The 19,183-nt window shown below is 39.5% G+C and overlaps 1 protein-coding gene across 1 annotated transcript; it reads left to right on the top strand.

Moving 5' to 3' along the window:
* The first annotated feature begins 1,374 nt into the window (after positions 1-1,374).
* On the top strand, positions 1,375-5,081 carry LOC123874117 (lysozyme-like). The gene is made up of 5 exons (XM_045919306.1): positions 1,375-1,614; positions 2,336-2,426; positions 3,276-3,455; positions 3,784-3,857; positions 4,900-5,081. Exons 2-5 carry the CDS (start codon positions 2,354-2,356, stop codon positions 5,053-5,055), a joined length of 483 nt encoding a protein of 160 aa, XP_045775262.1. The 5' UTR covers positions 1,375-1,614; positions 2,336-2,353; the 3' UTR covers positions 5,056-5,081.
* The last annotated feature ends 14,102 nt before the right edge of the window (positions 5,082-19,183 follow it).

Genomic DNA, 19,183 nt, shown 5'->3' with positions numbered 1-19,183 from the left:
CTAAGGTCCTCGAAGCACGGACAGACAGACGGATAACAAAATGATTCGGTTTTTCATGAACACTAAAAATGTAAAACAAAAAACAAATGCCAGCGTCAACCGACCGTTCGCTCAGGGCTCCAAACATATTATATTATTTTTTTATTTGCCCGGGAAAATTTTCCCCCATTTCCCGGGCTGTCACGGCCACTAATTTATGTGACAGGTCATTTCTGTTCCATAAGGCTGTCCAAACACCAAAAGGTGACGAAGTGGTATTTTTAACCGACTTCAAAAAAGGAGGAGGTTCTCAATTCGTCGGAATCTTTTTTTTTATGTATATTCCCCGATTACTCAAAGACGCTTGGACCGATTTGGATTTTTTTTTGTTTGAAAGGGTATACTTTGCGTAGTCCCATATAAAGCACTTAGTCACTCCCATTCAAAAGCACTTGTAAAAGTTTATTTGAATAAAAATCTATTCTATTCTATTCTTCTATTCTAAACTTGATGAATATCTTCGGAGATGGAGAACAGAACTCTTCAATGGATAAGAGCGAATTGTTTGCGATCAGTGTAATAGCTTAGTAAACAGTAGGGTTTTACCTAAGTATAGCACATTTTAGTACAGGCCACTAAAAATTGTGGAATAAAAAAAAATTCAAAAAAAAAAAAACCGACCTCAATTCAGTTTTTTTTTATTGGTAGGTAGCTACCATTTGTTTTAGAATGCTATTGGAAAGGAATGACGTTCAACAATAGAGGATTAGAGTGATTTAGAATAGAGAAATAAAGGTAAATGGGCACTTTAGTATGGAAACCATACCCGATAGACACAAGCGATATTCAAATAAGCTCTGATCTACACTGACATAGGTTGCGTTGTTGTGGGTCATAGGAATCACGAAAAATTCAAATATTTTTTGTACCATGAAAGAAAAAAAACCTGTTGACTTTTACTCTTTCCAATGTTTAATAACTTTTTACGTATTTTTTTAACCCCCGACCCAAAAAGAGGGGTGTTATAAGTTTGACGTGTGTATCTGTGTATCTATTTTTCTGTCTGTGGCATCGTAACTCCTAAACTAATGAACCGATTTTAATGTAGTTTTTTTGTTTGAAAGGTGACTTGATCGAGAGTGTTCTTAGCTATAATCCAAGAAAATCGGTTCAGCCGTTTGAAAGTTATCAGCTCTTTTCTAGTTACTGTAACCTTTACTTGTCGGGGGTGTTATAAATGTTTAATTTACACTTGTCGTATAATGTTGATTTAAATACCTACATGTTTCTTTACGTACGTACTTGTTGTAAATTATAGCCTACGTAATTGTAGCCGCATAAATTCGAGTTTTACTTGTGGTCTTACTTGAAACCTGATCTCTATAATACCTGGCAGTAAAAACAATTCATACTCAGCCTATCACAACCATTATGTAGTAAACATGATCGAAAAGAGAACGTACCTATTCAATAATTTTATTCTTTGCGGACCTATTTACATAAATAAAATATTTAAGTAGAAAAAAGAGTTTAATTTGGAATAATCTGTGTAATACTTTGTGAACTTTGATATTACGAGAAATCTTTAGTGGTGACGATTTTATTTATTGGATTGGATATTTTGAATTCAAAGTTGTAAGTATAATTTATAAGTATAGTAGGTGGGTACCTCTAGTACCTACCAATTGGATTTTTTAAAGGTCAATAGTTAAAATTGTTCGTAAGTTAAAGTAGACCTTCTGGTAGCTGGAAAAATTAAAAAAAAATGCATAAACAACCTACGTATTTACCTAGTTTATGATAGATAGAGAGATGAAATCTTTTGATTATGTAGATAGATAAAGTTTTTGTAAACTTTTTTGTTTTTATGCGTAGTTTAGGGTGGTTTAGACTTTAGGTAGGTGTTTCATAAACATAGGTACTTATAGTAATACTTAGTACCTATATGAAAGTGATATACTTACCTACCTATAGTTCGCGACAGTACAGAATATATTAATTACTAGAGACTGAAATCAAATAATAGTACTATACGCGACAGATCGACATGGCAATCGCCCGTACAGCCCCCGCGGTAACCCGACGCGGAGTTGTGCGGGTGTGCGGGGTTTCCCCTCCGCCTCATACTCCGATTGCCATGTAGACCTGTCGCGTACCATCGGGGTTCCAATGGTCGGGGTTTCAAACCCCACCCGTTGCACTATTGTTGTACCTACTCCTAGCACAAGCTTTACGCTTAGTTGTAGGGGGAAAGGGGGAATATCACTCATGATTAACTGGCTCATATTCTTTTTTTTTTTTTTTTTTAATAGGAAGCCAACGGTATACAAAGAAAAGTAATTATTCTTCTTTCTAGATTTATCATCAGTGCAGCATGTCTACGGGCACAAAAGCTGCGCTACCGGTCTGCCTGCTTGCTTCGATCTTCCTCTGGGCTAGCACTGTCGGTAGGTTATATTATTATTATTATGTTTTTAGGGTTCCGTACCTCAAAAGGAAAAAAAACCCCTATAGAGTCACTTTGTTCCCTGTCTATGTCTGTCTGTCCGTCTGTCGTGTCTGTCAAGAAAACCTGTATGTTGGTTTAACATATGGATACACACTTATTATCTACCTTATCTAACTACATAACAAAAGCATAGATATTGCGGAAAAAGATACGATAAACCATAATTCTAAGGCCAGAGTCATTAAATGCCATACTATAAAATTAAATGATGATACAATATAATTATATTATGATCTTGATTTATTGCAATCATGCTAAAACATATTTTATTTAACTCTATATTATTGTACATACGTGTTTACATTAACTGCCTTGTTATGGTCTAGTGGTTAGATTAATATTCGACTGCAGGTGAAGTAGCCCTAGCTTCGATTCCCGGGTGGGGTCAAAAATAGATAGTATTGGGTTTTTTCTTAGTACTAGTCTGGAGTTAGGAAGTCTTTAGATTTTTTCTATAGCGTAGACGCGCACTAAGAAAGTATTTTGAGAAATTCCTTAAAAACCTCACGCAACGTCACGGGTTTCTTTTTATACTAGCTGACGCCCGCGACTTCGTCCGCGTGGATTTAGGTTTTTCGAAATCCCGTGGGAACTCTTTGGTTTTCCGGGATAAAAAGTAGCCTAATCCAGGATATTATCTATCTCCATTCCGAATTTCAGCCAAATCCGTCCAGTAGTTTTTGCGTGAAGGAGTAATATACACACACACACACACACACACACACACACATACAAACTTGCGTCTTTATAATATTAGTGTGATTTGTACAGATTTCTTGATTTTCAGGTGTGTTCATACCCAACCTGTCAGATGCGTGCTACCGCTGCCTGTGCTATGTGTCGACGACTTGCGCGACGTCGCAAGGCTGCACGGCGGGCTACTGCGGCCCTTTCAACATATCCCGCGTGTACTGGGTGGACGCGGGCAGAGTCACACTGCCCGAGGACAACCCTGACAGGAATCATGGTACGTCATCACGCGACATCGCACGGCAGGCTGCTGCGGCCCCTTTTATTGTCATATTATATGTCTTACTTTCAATATCCTACCAGAACAAGGCCAATGAAAAACTTAAGCTGTTAGGAAATGGGAAAAGGATGCTAATTTTTATCCGACTTTCCTTGGAAGGGCATGAACAGCGCCATCTATGAGGCTTTTATGGGGCACAACCTGGAAAGTTCCTCATTTGACTGAAAGGTGACTATAAACTTGAGGCCTCTGTATCTCGTGAGCGTCTGGACAGTCTTTATGCTTACTGAATTATTCAGTAAACTTATTTTCCCCTTGTTTGCAGCGTGGGAAGACTGCGCAAGAAGTTATGATTGCGCCAAAAGAATTATAGAAGGCTACCTCCAGAGATTTGGAAAAGTAAGCATTTAGTTAAGTTGCGTCTCTTGTGTTGCTACATTAAGGTTAACGTCAATGCCGCCAATTTCCAACAACGCCATAACTATCGCGATAATCAACACGTTAAACTGAGCGACCACACTTGAACGGCTAACATGTAATGCCAATTGAATGGTTTAAAATCGACTAACGCCAAATGGTATTGTGAATGCCGTTGAACGTTGATCGTGGCTACTGCGCACATCTATGTTTAACGGAAAACGCTGTTGAAAATCGCGTTGTTGGCCGTAAATGTGACCGGGACACCCGGGACATTGGAGATACAACTTATACATAGATTCATACTTGCGCTCGTGCTCGAACGCGTCACTGTCTCTGTGTGCATGCGCACGTGGCGAAGTTCAGCAATACTGTCCCATCCCAGGCCTCCAACGGATTTAGTCCGTCGCTACTTAGCAGAGCCACAAGTTGGTTAACATGAAATACTTAAGTATACCTACTCGAATTTTCATAGACTAAGCAGCAAGCTAGCAGACAGACAGACAGACACGCTTTCGCATTTATAATACCACTAGACTACTAGAGGATGCCCGCGACTTCGTCCGCGTGCCAAATTTCGTCAGAATCGGTTAAACTGTTGGGCCGTGAAAAGGTAGCAGACAGACAGGCACACTTTCGCATTTATAATATTTATTTATTTATTTATTTATTTATTTATTTATTTATTAGGACACCAGAAAGTTATAATATTAATACATTCTTAAATCTATACATACACACACACACATTATTAAATATCTAACTTATTAATTAGGTGTCACAACTTGTGCCAAAAGAAATAAAAAATAATTATTATTAAACAATAAAAAAGTTTACAATGTACAAAATTTATGCCTTAAAATAAAGTAAAATAAAAATACTAACTAGTTATTAATATATAATATTAATATTAGTATGGATATGAATACTGAGATATTGAATATATTGGCAATGTAATTCAGTGTTAGCCACGGCTCTAAAACCACTAAAATTTCCCCGTGTGTAAATATATTTTGACATGCAGGACTGCAATGGAGACGGCGTCACAGACTGCTTCGACTACATGATGGTGAACGGCAACGGCGGGTACGGATGCTCGGCGCCTCTCAACACGTCAGCCAATGGCAGACGATGGCTGGAACGATACGAGCTTTGTCGACATACGCTGTATTCACGCTAGCAATCGGGTACTATCTGTGGTTTATTTTTAAACTAAATATAACTAGTTGTATGATTTAAATAAAATATTTTATAAAATCACAGACTATTCTTATTTTTATTAGGGTTCAGTACCTCAAAAGGAAAAACGGAACCCTTATAATGTCTGTCTGTCTGTCTGTCCGTCATGTCTGTCAAGAAACCTATAGAGTACTTCCCGTTGATCTAGAATCATGAAATTTGGCAGGTAGGTTGGTCTTATAGCATAAGTACAGAAATAAATCTGAAAACCGCGAATTTGTGGTCACATCATTTAAAAATAAAATAAAATGTGTTTCAATTTTCAAAGTAAGATAACTATACCAAGTGGGGTATCATATGAAAGGGCTTTACTTGGACATTCTAAAACAGATTTTTATTTATTTTTATGCATAATAGTTTAAGATTTATCGTGCAAAATGTTGGAAAAAATACCCGAGTACGGAACCCTCAGTGTGCGAGTTTGACTCGCACTTGGCCGGTGTTTGATTATCTAGCCCGCGACTTCTTCCACGTAGCCTACACAAATCCAGCAATGACGACGTCTAGCTTGGAGAGCGCTTGCATAAAGCGGAATTTCGGTAAGTAAGTACGTTACGAAATTAGTGGCACGAAATTAGTTTCACGACACATGCAATTGATAATGAAATTAATGTCGTGAAACTAATTTCGTAATGTAAATTCCGTTTAAAAGATGCCTGTTTACTCTTGCCTTAAAGTTATTTATTAGGTTATAGGTACGTACTTTGCTGAAAACACGGACGCCGGAAAGGCATTCCACACCATAGCTGTACCTACCTACGCAACAGAAACTTTGAGCAAAAACGTTTGATGCAAGTAGATAAGTTGGAACTGTTTTCAGAAAATACGTCTTTATACAACTGAATAAACAGGTTACACTAGTGTTTAAAAAGCACATCGTTCCCTACAAATGTCCGCAAAAGGCTCGTGGATTTTCGGGAAAACCACAAAAAGTAATCTAAAAGCTGCTAGACGCAGAGCAGCGATGCATAGTTTCGACTTTTCAGTACATTTTCGCAACTGTCCTTGTTGTATGTCTGTGATATTTTAGGCCCCACTGAAAAAAAAGAGGTGTAAAAATCAGTTAAGTGCACATCGGACTCACACACAAGCGTTCCGTACCATGTACAAGTGTTCCGTGCCATGTACAAGATTATGTACTTGTTAAAATTTACATGGCGGCTATTTTGATCCTGTTATTATTTGTTGGTATAGCGACAATAGAAATTCACACTCTGAAAATTTTAACTCGCTACGTATTAGGTACGGGTTCACAAGATAAAGCCCGCTGACAGACGGACTGACACCCTACTTTTCTTTTGGTTTGGTTCATCTTTTGGTTTGGTTTGTACAAACTAAAAGTTTTCCGAGTTCAGACTAAATAATTACAGCAAATGAAAGATTTCTGTAAGTAAAAAATACTCGGCACTTGTCCGACCGCCGGCGATTAACGAGAAACGAGTTAAGCAAGTGTGCGAGTTTAACGGGCGATTACGTGCATCACTCGCCGAGATATTATAATACAGAGTAGATACATTTATTCCCTTCGGTACGGACTCTAGAACAGGGAAAAGTAGCGCAACGTGAAGAAGGTGATATCCCGAGGGAGCCACGATCCTCAAAATTGAGGGACCGATGCGAGAAGAGAAGAACGCCAAGAATGCATTGTTGAATGAGTTTTTTCCTTGATAGCTATTATATCGCTGCGATAAACTAGTGGAGGTAGAAAGTTCTCGCCGTTTACAATCAGCGATCAAGAACATTGTTATTGTCTCTTTTATTGACATGGCATCTTCCTTTGATGAAAAATCGACGATAGCTAGTCGCTTCTTCATCGGCGGTGGGACAAGTGCCTTATGCTTGGCATGCGCTACAATTATTTCCTGTACATTGATGGTACAATGTCATAAACCTTCATGCAAGTGCTGATAACAACTGTACAAAGTTTTGATTTGAATAACTCTATTTTACAGCGTCTGTCCGTCATCTACTTTGCATTGAGGACAATCTCATTTAAATATAGATCGACTCATGCATTTTATCTTATAAAAATGTAAAAATATCTTGTCCTTATACTACGTCGCATATGGTTGATGTACTATGGTTAAATTCGATTTTCTACATACTAGAAATCTTAAAAAAATATGCGGTAACACTGTTAAGCTACATTTATGAGTATTCTAATCCAAACTAATATTAATAAATGTGAAAGTGTGTCTGTCTGTCTGCTAGTTTTTCACGACCCATCCGCTTAACCAATTTCAACGTTTAGGACAAAGATAGTTTGCATCCCGGAAATGAATATACCTACGCTATTTTTGTCCTGGAAAATCAACTTTTCAGTTTTTTTCTAAACCTAACTACAATGTATCAAATTAATGGATACTTTGTACACAGATAGCTTGCATCCTGGAGGCTACTATAGCCTTCTTCCTATCTCTAATAGTCGAAGAGTTCCCACGGGATTAAAAAAAACCTAAATCCACGCGGACGAAGTCGTGGGCATCTAGTTCTAAATACTAGTAATGTTTTTTCACTGACCAAGTCAAAGCTTACCCAAGGGTCTGTTGAAAGCTTTTTATAAAATCTAAGTCCCCCAGGAACCCCGGTGGTTGGTAATAGCCAATTGAACGTGCAATATTCATGCAATATTAAACTAAAAGCTACACAGTGTTGGCGGTGACCCAATTGTTTACAAAATAAACAACACTGCCCTAGATTGCCCTACGTGCAGAAATTAATTTATTAACAAGTGTAAATTAAAAATTTTCAAAGACCCTCGACAAATCATTTTCAAATAAATAATTATGTATATCTAGGCAACGTCCATCTTGACAACTTGTCATTTATCAATTGACGCTTGAATATTATGAACCTAAGGGTTATCTAACCTTCTTTTCTACAAGAAAACTAGAAAATAGCTGATAACTTTTAAACGGCTGAACCAATTTTTTTGGATTATAGCTAAGAACACTCTCGATCAAGCCACCTTTCAAACAAAAAAAGTAAATTAAAATCGGTTCATTCGTTTAGGCGCTACGATGCCACAGACAGATACACAGACACACAGATACACAGATACACACGTCAAACTTATAACACCCATCTTTTTGGGTCGGGGGTTAAAAATCATAAAACACTAACATCTTATGTACTTTAGATTAGGTATTTTACCGATTTTGAACACCGTCTCTTTCTTAAGTAAGTATATCTACATCTAGTTCTAAATATTTCTAGTGTTTTTTCACTGACCAAGCCAAAGCTTACCTAAGCTGGTTTGTTGAAAGCTTTTTATAAAATCCAAGTCCCCCAGGAACCCCGGTGGCCGGTAATAGCCAATTGAACGTGCAATATTAGGTAAACTAAAATCTACATACACACTGCTGGCGGTGACCCAATTGTTTACAAAATAAACAACACTACCCGTTGCTACGTGCAGAAATCTATACTAATAAATAAAATTGGAGTGTCTGTCTGTAATTTCGAAATAACTACCGCATATTAAGGTCTGTGGGAATATATTGACACATACAATTTACTTTTATTATTATTTATATTTACAATGAGTAACGGTCACAATAGGCAAACGCAAGCGCACGCGGAACAAGCGCGTGTAGGTAGGTAGGTGCGGCGAGAGACTACTACTCGAGAGTCGAGACACGATGCGCGCGCGCCGCGCCGCGGTCCGGTGCGGAGCGCGGGGCAAGAAGGGATGGCGCGAGGTGTGGTCCCACCTCACGCGCGGCAGCGGTCTCGGTGTGAGCAACCGCCACATCTTCCCCCTGGCTAGACTGTAGCTACCAGCTACGGTCGATAATAATCAGGGAACTTGACGAGCCGGCCACTTCTTGTCCTCTTCGCTTCAGTGGTGCTAGGAGTAGCAGTGGAAGTTGATGACGTAGGTGTTGCGTCTATCTCTGGAACCTTTGTTTCTCTCGCGACGTATGCCGGTTTCAGTCTATCGATGGATACATTGTTTGGTTTCCCGTGAATATCAATGGAGAAGAATTTCGGTTGCCTTTTCAAGACTTTGAAAGGTCCGCTGTAAGGGGGTTCTAGTGAACTTCGAACATGGTCTCGACGGAGAAAAACATGTGAACAAGTATTTAGGTCTTTGGGAATATAAAATGGTGAAGTTGTATGCCAAGAAGTAGGTTTGGGAGTGAGTTGGGCCATATAAGACCGAAGACGGGTGGCATATTGAGTGACGTCGCTTGTAGCAAAATCTTGCTTCGGAGATAGGAACTGTCCGGGTAGTTGAAGAGCTTCTCCATAGACGAGTTCAGCAGGCGTCGCTTGAATGTCTTCTTTCCATGAGCTTCGCATACCCAAGAGGACTACTGGAAGGGCTTCCGTCCATTGTGAAGAGGTGTGGCACATGATAGCCGCCTTCAGTTGACGATGTAGCCGTTCTATGATGCCGTTAGCAGCTGGATGGTAGGCTGTGGTGAAGAAGTGACGTGTGCCAATCAGGGTGGTGAGTTCCTTGAAGAGATGGCTCTGGAAGTTTCGGCCGCGGTCTGTAGTCACCCGTGAAGGACAGCCGAATCTAGCTATCCACCCAGATACTAGAGCAGCTGCGCAGGTCTCTGCTGTCATGTCCTTTAAGGGATACGCCTCAGGCCATCGCGTGAACCTATCGATGACGGTAAGGCAATATCTGAAATCAGAAGATAGGGGTAACGGTCCTACGATGTCGAGATGGATGTGAGAGAATCTGGAAGAAGGAGTAAGGTAGGAAGAAAGAGGGGAGATAGTGTGGCGAGAAATTTTGCTAGTTTGGCATTGCAAGCATTGCCTAGCCCACTCTCTACAGTCTTTACGAATCCCTGGCCAAACAAAACGTTGAGAGACCAGTCGTATAGTAGCTGAACTTCCGGGATGATGAAGATTATGAAGTGAATCGAACACTTGTCTTCTTAGCTGAGGTGTTACATACGGACGAGGCGTCTGTACAGAAGTGTCGCAGTAAACAGGTAAGTTATTGTTAGGTGTAGCCATCTTTTTCAGTTTCAACGTGGAGCCGTGAAGAAGGAGGTCTTGCAGTTCAGGATCTTCTTCCTGAAATCGTGCGAGTTCTTCAAAGTTGATAGCTGGTGTTATCCCTTCGATACGGGACAGTGCGTCTGCGACTACGTTTTCCTTTCCAGGTAAGTACCTTATATCCGTTGTGAATTGTCCAATGAAATCGAGGTACCGGAATTGTCTTGGCGAGTTCTTGTCTCTGTTCAGTTTAAAGGCGAAGGTAAGTGGCTTATGATCAGTGAAAACGGCAAATACTCTCGCTTCGACCATATGCCTGAAATATTTAATGGCTTCGTAGACAGCCAACATCTCTCGATCATAGGGACTGTATTTCCTTTGCGCGCTGCTAAGCTTGTGCGAATAGAAAGCTAAAGGTTGCCATACGCCATTTTTTTTCTGTTGAAGCACCGCGCCTATAGCAGAATCCGATGCGTCTGTCACTATTGCTAATTCTGTTGATGCATCCGGATGAGCTAGAAGAGTAGCTGTTGACAGTGACGACTTGCACTCTTCAAATGCCTTTAGTAGCTCTGGAGTCATTTGCACTGGCTGAGATCCTTTGGTATTTGGACCAGCTAGGAGGGCATTCAAGGGAGCTTGTAGATGCGCAGCATTAGGAACGAAGCGTCGGTAGAAATTAATCATTCCTAGAAACCGTCGCAGCTCTCTTACCGTCTTGGGTACTGGATAGTTTACTATTGCTTCGACTTTAGACTCCAGAGGTTTAGTACCCTCAGACGATACACGGTATCCCAGGAAGACTACTTCAGACTGGCCAATATTAGACTTCGATGAGTTTATAACGACGCCGTAGTGTCGCAGGCGCTCAAACAGTTGGCGTAAGTGGGTCTTGTGCTCTTCAGGAGATGAGGAGAAAACTAAGATGTCGTCAATGTATCCGTAACAAAAATCAAGACCAAGTAAGACTTCATCCATGAACCTTTGGAAGGTCTGGGCCGCGTTTCTCAAGCCAAACGTCATATACGGAAATTCGTAAAGGCCAAAAGGTGTAGTTATTGCTGTTTTCGGAATATCTTCTGGATTTACAGCTATTTGATTATAGGCTTTGACTAAATCAATTGTTGAAAAGATTGAACACCCTGAGAGCTGGTAAGAAAAATCGTGTATATGTCGGATGGGGTACCTGTCGGGGATTGTTCTGGAATTTAATGCTCTATAGTCCCCGCAGGGTCTCCAACCGTCATCTTTTTTCTTCACCAGGTGTAAAGCAGAAGACCAAGAACTCTCTGAACGCCGAGCTACGCCGCTTGTAAGCATGTCTTCAAATTCTTTTTTAGCTATTTGCATTCGTGTCGGGTCGAGGCGTCGAGGCTTGCATGAAACTGGAGGTCCTGGCGTTGTCCTGATATGGTGAAGCGTGTTATGCTTAGCTGATGAGTGTATACCTGGGGGTCGCGTGATTTCTGGAAACTCCCGTAGTATTTGGTGGTATGGCGTCTCTCCGACTACCGCTTTTACAGATGCAATATCTTCCACAGATCGGATATTTGTAGCTGGAACTGAGAGTGATGTCACGTTGTCAATAAGGCGTTGGTTTCGACAGTCTACAAGTAAATTGTAGAAGCTCAAGAAGTCAACTCCAATAATAGGTCGTGAAACATCTGCTACGGTAAAGTTCCAGGTGTAGTTTCTTCGGAGTCCAAGGTTCAGGTGTAGTTGTCTCGGACCGTATGTGTGGATGACTGTATTGTTAGCTGCTACCAGGTCGTATTTAGATTTCTTACACGGCGTCTTAACGGCGGATCGAGGAAAAACGCTTAAGTCAGAACCCGTGTCCACAAGAAACTGTATCTTTGAAGTACGATCGGTGACAAATAAGCGGCCTGTTGGAGAAGGACAGTCGTTTGCCGCTACTTGCGACCGCCCTGTACGTTTCCCGAATTAAAAGTGCACGGTTGCTTGCATTTCCGCGCTTTGGCTCCAAAAGTATAGTGGTAAAAGCAGTGCGGGTGGTCTGGAGGTGGTTGTTTAGACCTAGAGGAGCTCGAGCGATCATACCTTCGTTGGTTTGTGCGAGAACGAGAACGTGTTCTTCCTCTGTCCAATTTGGTCACCAGTAGTGCTACCTGTTTGGCTAGTTCACTCACCTCTTTCGCCATGTCAGCGTTACTGCTGCTGGATGCCGAAGCAGTTGCGACTTGAGGTGCTGCGGGAACTATTTCGTGTACGCGGTCTGCGATTTCTGCCAGTTTTTCTACCTCAAGTTCTGCAATTTGAGACGCGATTACGGTTTGTATGTTTTGGGGTAAGCGATTTGTCCAGATACTCTTGATGAAGTCAGAAGCCCCCGAAGGTCCAGCCAGATTCTGCAAATGTCTAAGAAATTGTGAAGGTTTGCGGTCGCCTAACTCCTCGTGGCTCAGTAATTGTTGAATGCGCTTTTCCTGAGACGCAGAAAGGCGATTAATTAACTCCGTCTTCAATTTGTCATATTTATTTACAGCAGGCGGATTCGTTATGATGTCTTTGACTTGTAGGGCGTATTTCGTCTCTAATTGCGTCGTAACGAAGTAAAATTTTGTAGTATCGCTATTTATTTTAGATAGAATGAAATGTCCTTCTAGTTGCGCAAACCATAAGGCTGCCTCTTCGGGGCAAAAAGGTGGGCAACGCAATGGCGTGCCTATTTTTGATACCTCCCCGGGGACCTCTGGATCGTCACTTTTAGTGTCTACATCGCTTGCTCGACTTCCGTTCTGCGCCATATTTTAAAAAAGAAAAAAAAATTTAAAATCGCTTCCGCCTATAGTTGGACCACCGGCTTGTGGTGCGACGCTCACAAAATTATGAAGAATGTTCCGAGTACCTATCTGCGATTGCTAATACGCCAAACGCCGGGGATACCACTGTGGGAATATATTGACACATACAATTTACTTTTATTATTATTTATATTTACAATGAGTAACGGTCACAATAGGCAAACGCAAGCGCACGCGGAACAAGCGCGTGTAGGTAGGTAGGTGCGGCGAGAGACTACTACTCGAGAGTCGAGACACGATGCGCGCGCGCCGCGCCGCGGTCCGGTGCGGAGCGCGGGGCAAGAAGGGATGGCGCGAGGTGTGGTCCCACCTCACGCGCGGCAGCGGTCTCGGTGTGAGCAACCGCCACAGGTCATATGGTTATTTGAACGATACTATAACAGAATCACACGTTTTTAAAATTTTTGTCTGTCTTTCTGTCTGTCTGTCTGTCTGTCTGTCTGTCTGTCTGTTTGAAAAGGCTAATCTTCGGAACGGCTGAACCGATTTTGACGGGATTTTCACAGACAAGTAGAGGATTGACCAGGGAGTAACATAGGCTACTTTTTTAACCGACTTTCAAAAAGTGAGTTGTGTTTTTCTACCTATGTACACCGAAATCTCCGAGATTTCTGAACCGATTTGCGTCATTTCTTTTTTAATCGATAGAGAAACTTTGCGACATTGTGTCATAAAAAATTTGGAGTCCAACTCCTCAATCCTGATGCTGCAGGGGATCTGACCAATCCACGCGGGCGAAGCTGCGGGCATCAGCTAGTTAATTTAATAAAAACCATAAAACACTAACATCTTATCTACCTTAGATTAGGTATTTTACCGATTTTGAACACCGTCTCTTTCTTAAGTAATTATATCTACATCTAGTTCTAAATACTTCTAGTGTTTTTTCACTGACCAAGCCAAAGCTTACCCAAGGGTCTGTTCAAAGCTTTTTATAAAATCTAAGTCCCCCAGGAACCCCGGTGGTTGGTAATAGCCAATTGAACGTGCAATATTAAACTAAAAGCTACACAGTGTTGGCGGTGACCCAATTGTTTACAAAATACACTGCCCGTTGCTACGTGCAGAAATTAATTTAATAAAAAGCATACAACACTAGCATCTTATTTATCTTAGACTAGGTATTTTACCGATATTCAAAACCGTCTCTTTCCTACTTATATCTACATAGGACTTTGTTATGTTTTTAGTTTTACAATTCTGATGACAGATGAACTTTAAAGTTCAATCCATACTATATATATTATTATATAAGCATAAGTAGTAGGTACTTTCCTGTCTGTTTTAACTGAAATTGGTATACTTACCATTACCAGTCTGTTTCTGAAAAAGATGTTATGAAAAACCAATATCAAAAGTAATTTTTAAATTTTGATACTGACAAACGCGACTGTTGTGATTCTTAGCAAAACATAAACGGTTAAATTCATGCTTTAAACAAGTGTAAATTAAAAATTTATAACACCCCCGCCAAGTGAAGATTACAGCAACTAAAAGAGCTGATAACTTTCAAACGGTTGAACCGATTTTCTTGGGTTATAGATAAGAACACTCTCGATCAAGCCACCTTCCAAACAAAAAAAAAAACTAAATTAAAATCGGTTTAGGAGCACGATGCCACAGACAGATAAACAGATACACACGTCAAGGGGTGTTATACACCCCTCTTTTTGGGTCGCGGGGGTTAAAAAAGAATTAAATTTTGCAATATTGTAGGTACTACTGCCTTATCTGTATGTTTATTACAAAGAGGTAAAATGTTAGTTTACGAGCTTTTATGTAGGGCGTAATCTCCTAAAATCCGATAATGAAAATTCTTGCACTGATATTAATCTTCAGTGAATTTTTTTTGTTAGTATGGCAGATGGCTTTTAGCGATGATTATAAATATTTATTATCGTTCCTGTGGTAACGCAGACGAAGTCGCGGGCAAAAGGCAATATCAGCCCGGCTAGCATGGGCAGTAGATAAAAATTATATCCCCGATTATATCCACTGATTTCTATGACATCAGTGGATATAATCGAGGGATATAAAAAATTATATCCCCGATTATATCCACTGATTTCTATGACATCAGTGGATATAATCGAGGGATATAATTTTTATCTACTGCCCATGCTAGCCGGGCTGTAAAATTAATTAGATAAGTAAGTAACTGTAGTTCTATGAAAATAATTTTCATTCATTTAGACAAAGCGAGAATTTTCGCTGTTGTGAAAATGTTTATGTAATATTAATATTTTTACAAGAGCAAAAATTCTGGCTCCATAACGGGGAGTACAGAAAAATTGCAATAAGAACAAGCACTTTTCCCGGAAAACTCCCGCGTAGCAATCCGCCATGATTATTATCTTGTAGGTACTTGGCAAAGTAACTCCACAGTTTGAGAGCCGGCACGCGCCAACTTGTTGAAATATCGCCAAGGATTTGCATAATTTTGTAAGAATATTAGGGTCTCTCACAATAAGACGAACTTTTCGGTTCACTTCTTTAATATTACGTAAGTGGTATCTGGTTTGAGAGAAAATAGATGTAGCTACAAGGGGTGGGCCATTTCATAGGTAGCATGTGAAAAATCATATGAAAAGCCTTTTCATTTATGTCAAACTGCCTACCTTACTTAAAGAAGCCTTATTTATACGGGATCCTATTGGTTGTATCTCGTGAATCATAATAGGTAGAGAGTTGAAATTTTCACAGAATGTGTATTTCTATTACCGTTATTTATAACAACAAATAATAAACATTTCAAAATGGCCACTATGAAAATTAAAAAAAAATTAAAAAGTGTGTTCTTTTGTGTTACACAGGTCCTACTTGCGCGTGACCAATTTTTTAAAAAAATCCTTCCAGTCATCTTTTCCAAATTCAAAATATATTTTTTTTCAATTATAGACTTTTAATAATATAATATTGTATATCAAATCTTTGAAAAGAGCAACCGCCGAGTTTCTTGCTGGTTCTTCTCGGTAGGAAAGGCATTCCGAACCAGTGGTAGATGCTTTTGACGATTCGAAAGAACTTGTAAAAGTCTAATTGAATAAAAACATTTTGAATTTGAATTTGAATTTGAATTTGAATTTACAAGTACTTTTGAATACTCAAAAGCATCTACCACTGGTTCGGAATACCTTTCCTTCCTTGTATTAACCCCCGACCCAAAAAGAGGGGTGTTATAAGTTTGACGTGTGTATCTGTGTATATTCTGTCTGTGACATCGTAGCTCCTAAATTAAGGAACCAATTTAATTTAGTTTTTTTGTTTGAAAGGTGGCATGATCGAGAGTATTCTGCTATAATCCAAGAAAATCAGTTAAGCCGTTCGACAGTTACTTATCAGCTCTTGTCTAGTTACTGTAACCTTCACTTGTCGGGGGTGTTATTAAGTTTTAATTTACACTTGTTATACCTAATATTATACCTATAATATATTTAGATTTGCAACATAAATAAACATTATTGATATTTGATACGTATCGGTTGCAAACAATTAATATAATAAATCGAACGTGACCACGCAACCGCAGTGCAAAATAAACCCATTGTTTGTCGTTTTAATAAATTATCTATTTACTATCGTAATGGAAACACAGTTTTGTACATAATAATGAATTTTTCCACTAATAATTCATTAACTTCGTCTGTGTTGGTGTTAGCTGGCGGGCGAGTTCTGCCTTTTTGGAGTGTTTTTTTTTTTTGTTTAAACTGACCGTAAAGCGCTGTAAGGGGGTGCCGTGCATGTGTCGGCAAGCGCCGGCACAGACGGGGTCCATACTTGTACCTATAGTTTCCCTAACTTGTTACAAATAACTACAAAATTGACATTGGCTAATCTTTGTAAAGCCAGACGAGAGAGAAAAAAAATCATTAGATAGATATTGTATTTATCTTAGTGGCGATTTCACCAACGTCGAGTGACGTTTAACCGTGGCATAAATTGAGCGTTAGTGACAATTTTTGTACTGAGAAACTGCCAAAATATCAAATTTACTTTCGGATAAGACTTGTTTTACGTTGGTGAAATTGGCCCTTAATTGAATAAAGCATTATGGTACAAATGGTGGGTTGTAACTTTAAATAAGCTTCATCATCACGTACAATTATGCTTTTAAATAAGTGCAAAGTATCCAATGGCCCAAAAACATCTGAATTAAAGACTCCTTAATTTATTATATCACTAGCTGATGCCCGCGACTTCGTTCGCGTGGATCTAGGTTTTTAAAAATCCCGTAAGAACTCTTTGATTTTTGCTATGATTATAACCTATTGTTAATCCAGGGCATAGTCTATCTCCATTCCAAACTTCAGCCAACTCCGCCCGGTAGTTTTTGCGTTAAAGGGTAACAAACATACATACACACAAACTTTCCCCTCTATAATATTAATGTGATTCATCCATGATCCAATAAACCATTTAGCTTTGAATACTACAGTTGATATCAGGGTCTTAACCAATATCAAATCAGGATTATTGTGCAAGGTATTTGAGACTCGGAATTCGGTCCCAATTTCCTATTGCTAGATTTTCCTATATAGTGAGTATGAGACGTGAATATGATATTTCCGACCCAACGGATGCATTCAGATTTCAGATCATGTAATTTGTACTGAAATATACTTATACTAGCGACCTCCTGCGGCTTTGTTCGGTGAAAATGTAGATCCTCTTTATTCCCTATTCAGTAGGAATTTTAAAAGATGGTCTTACTCATAGTTAAATTGTCTTCTATATTATAAAGGGAATCTTTGCACACAGGTTTTTAGGTCCAAAGATTTGGGCTAGGCGTTGGTGGGTCAGTCAGTAAGTCAGGACTTTTATATACTTCTAAATATAGAAGACTAGCGACCCGCCCCGGCTTCGCACGGGTGGACACTACCACGAAAAATCCTATCTATTTTCCGGGATAAAATATAGCCTATACGGATTCGGAAGAATCCCTCTAAGTAATGGTAAAAAAAAATTTGAAATCGGTCCAGTAGTTTTTGAGCCTATTCAATACAAACATACAAAAATACAAAGGTTTCCTCTTTATAATATTAAGTATAGATTAATTGTTTCACTAACTTCCACACTAACACATACAACTAGCCTACATTGTCATTTGAAAGATGTTTGAATGCTACGAATTTCCTAATTTCGGATTCTATCTGCAGTCTTACAATGAAAATATCAACAAATCTAACCGTGAAGAGTCTGAAGCATTAAAAAAATAGCTGTGACATACAAACGGACAGAGAAACTAGACGGTTCCTTTAAGTCCTAAATTGGAATTGAGAATGTAGGTACCTATTTCTAGTGTGGTTCTCCAAATATTCGTTGCATCCAAGTTATTCCAGCAACTATGCGACATTACATTCCAGGTCCTCGACTGCTAAGCGTTGAGCTAATTTTATAAAGGCTTGTTCCAACTTTAGCGTAGAATAGTGCTAAATTAGTTATGCTAAATTTCAAACAGCTACTGAGTACCCGAGCGATGATATGTTAAATCGTCGGCCTATTCGGAAGGTCTGGGGTTCGATCTCGGGCACGCACCTTTAATTTTTCAGAGGTGTGTGCGGTTTTACGTTGAAGGAAAAAAGCCTGAGGAAACCGGCATGCTTGAGAGGTCTCCAATGTTCTCAAAGGTGTGTGAAATCTGCCAAACCGCATTTGGCCAGTGTCCTCGCGCATGTTTTGGGAGAACATTCCAATTATTCGTCAAACATAATTATTTCAATTATCTACGTGTTTTCTGAGTGACGTTTATATGGAAAAAAGCCATACAAGTATAAATTAAAAATTTATAACATCCCCGACAAGTGAAGGTAACTAGAAAAGAGCTGATAACTTACAAACGGCTGAACCGATTTTCTTGGATTATATCTAAGAACACTCTCGATAAAGCCACCTTTCAAACAACAAAAATTAAATTAAAATCGGTTCATTCGTTTAGGAGCAACGATGCCACAGACAGACACAGATACACACGTCAAACTTATAACACCCCTCTTTTTGGGTCGGGGGTTAAAAATAGATCAAGTATTCGATGAGGGTGATGTTGTTCTTCGTTTGCTGTATGGAACAATATCTTTAAATAAACAAAACGAACATTCAAGGTGATCTTAAATTTTTTTTATCAACGTTTTTGCGTTTGGTAAAGCGTTTCTTTCTCCTAGTATACATAAACAACAATAAAGACGGGTAGTAATGAGCTATAGGTACGACCAACCGTTGTTGCCTCGAACATGGCGTTTATGTCTCTACATAAAAGAAAGCAATCACAAACGCAACATGCTCACT

The sequence above is a fragment of the Maniola jurtina genome, chromosome 17 (assembly GCF_905333055.1).
Source record: "Maniola jurtina chromosome 17, ilManJurt1.1, whole genome shotgun sequence".
Lineage (NCBI taxonomy): Eukaryota > Metazoa > Arthropoda > Insecta > Lepidoptera > Nymphalidae > Maniola > Maniola jurtina.
This window is presented reverse-complemented; position numbering and strand designations above follow the sequence as displayed.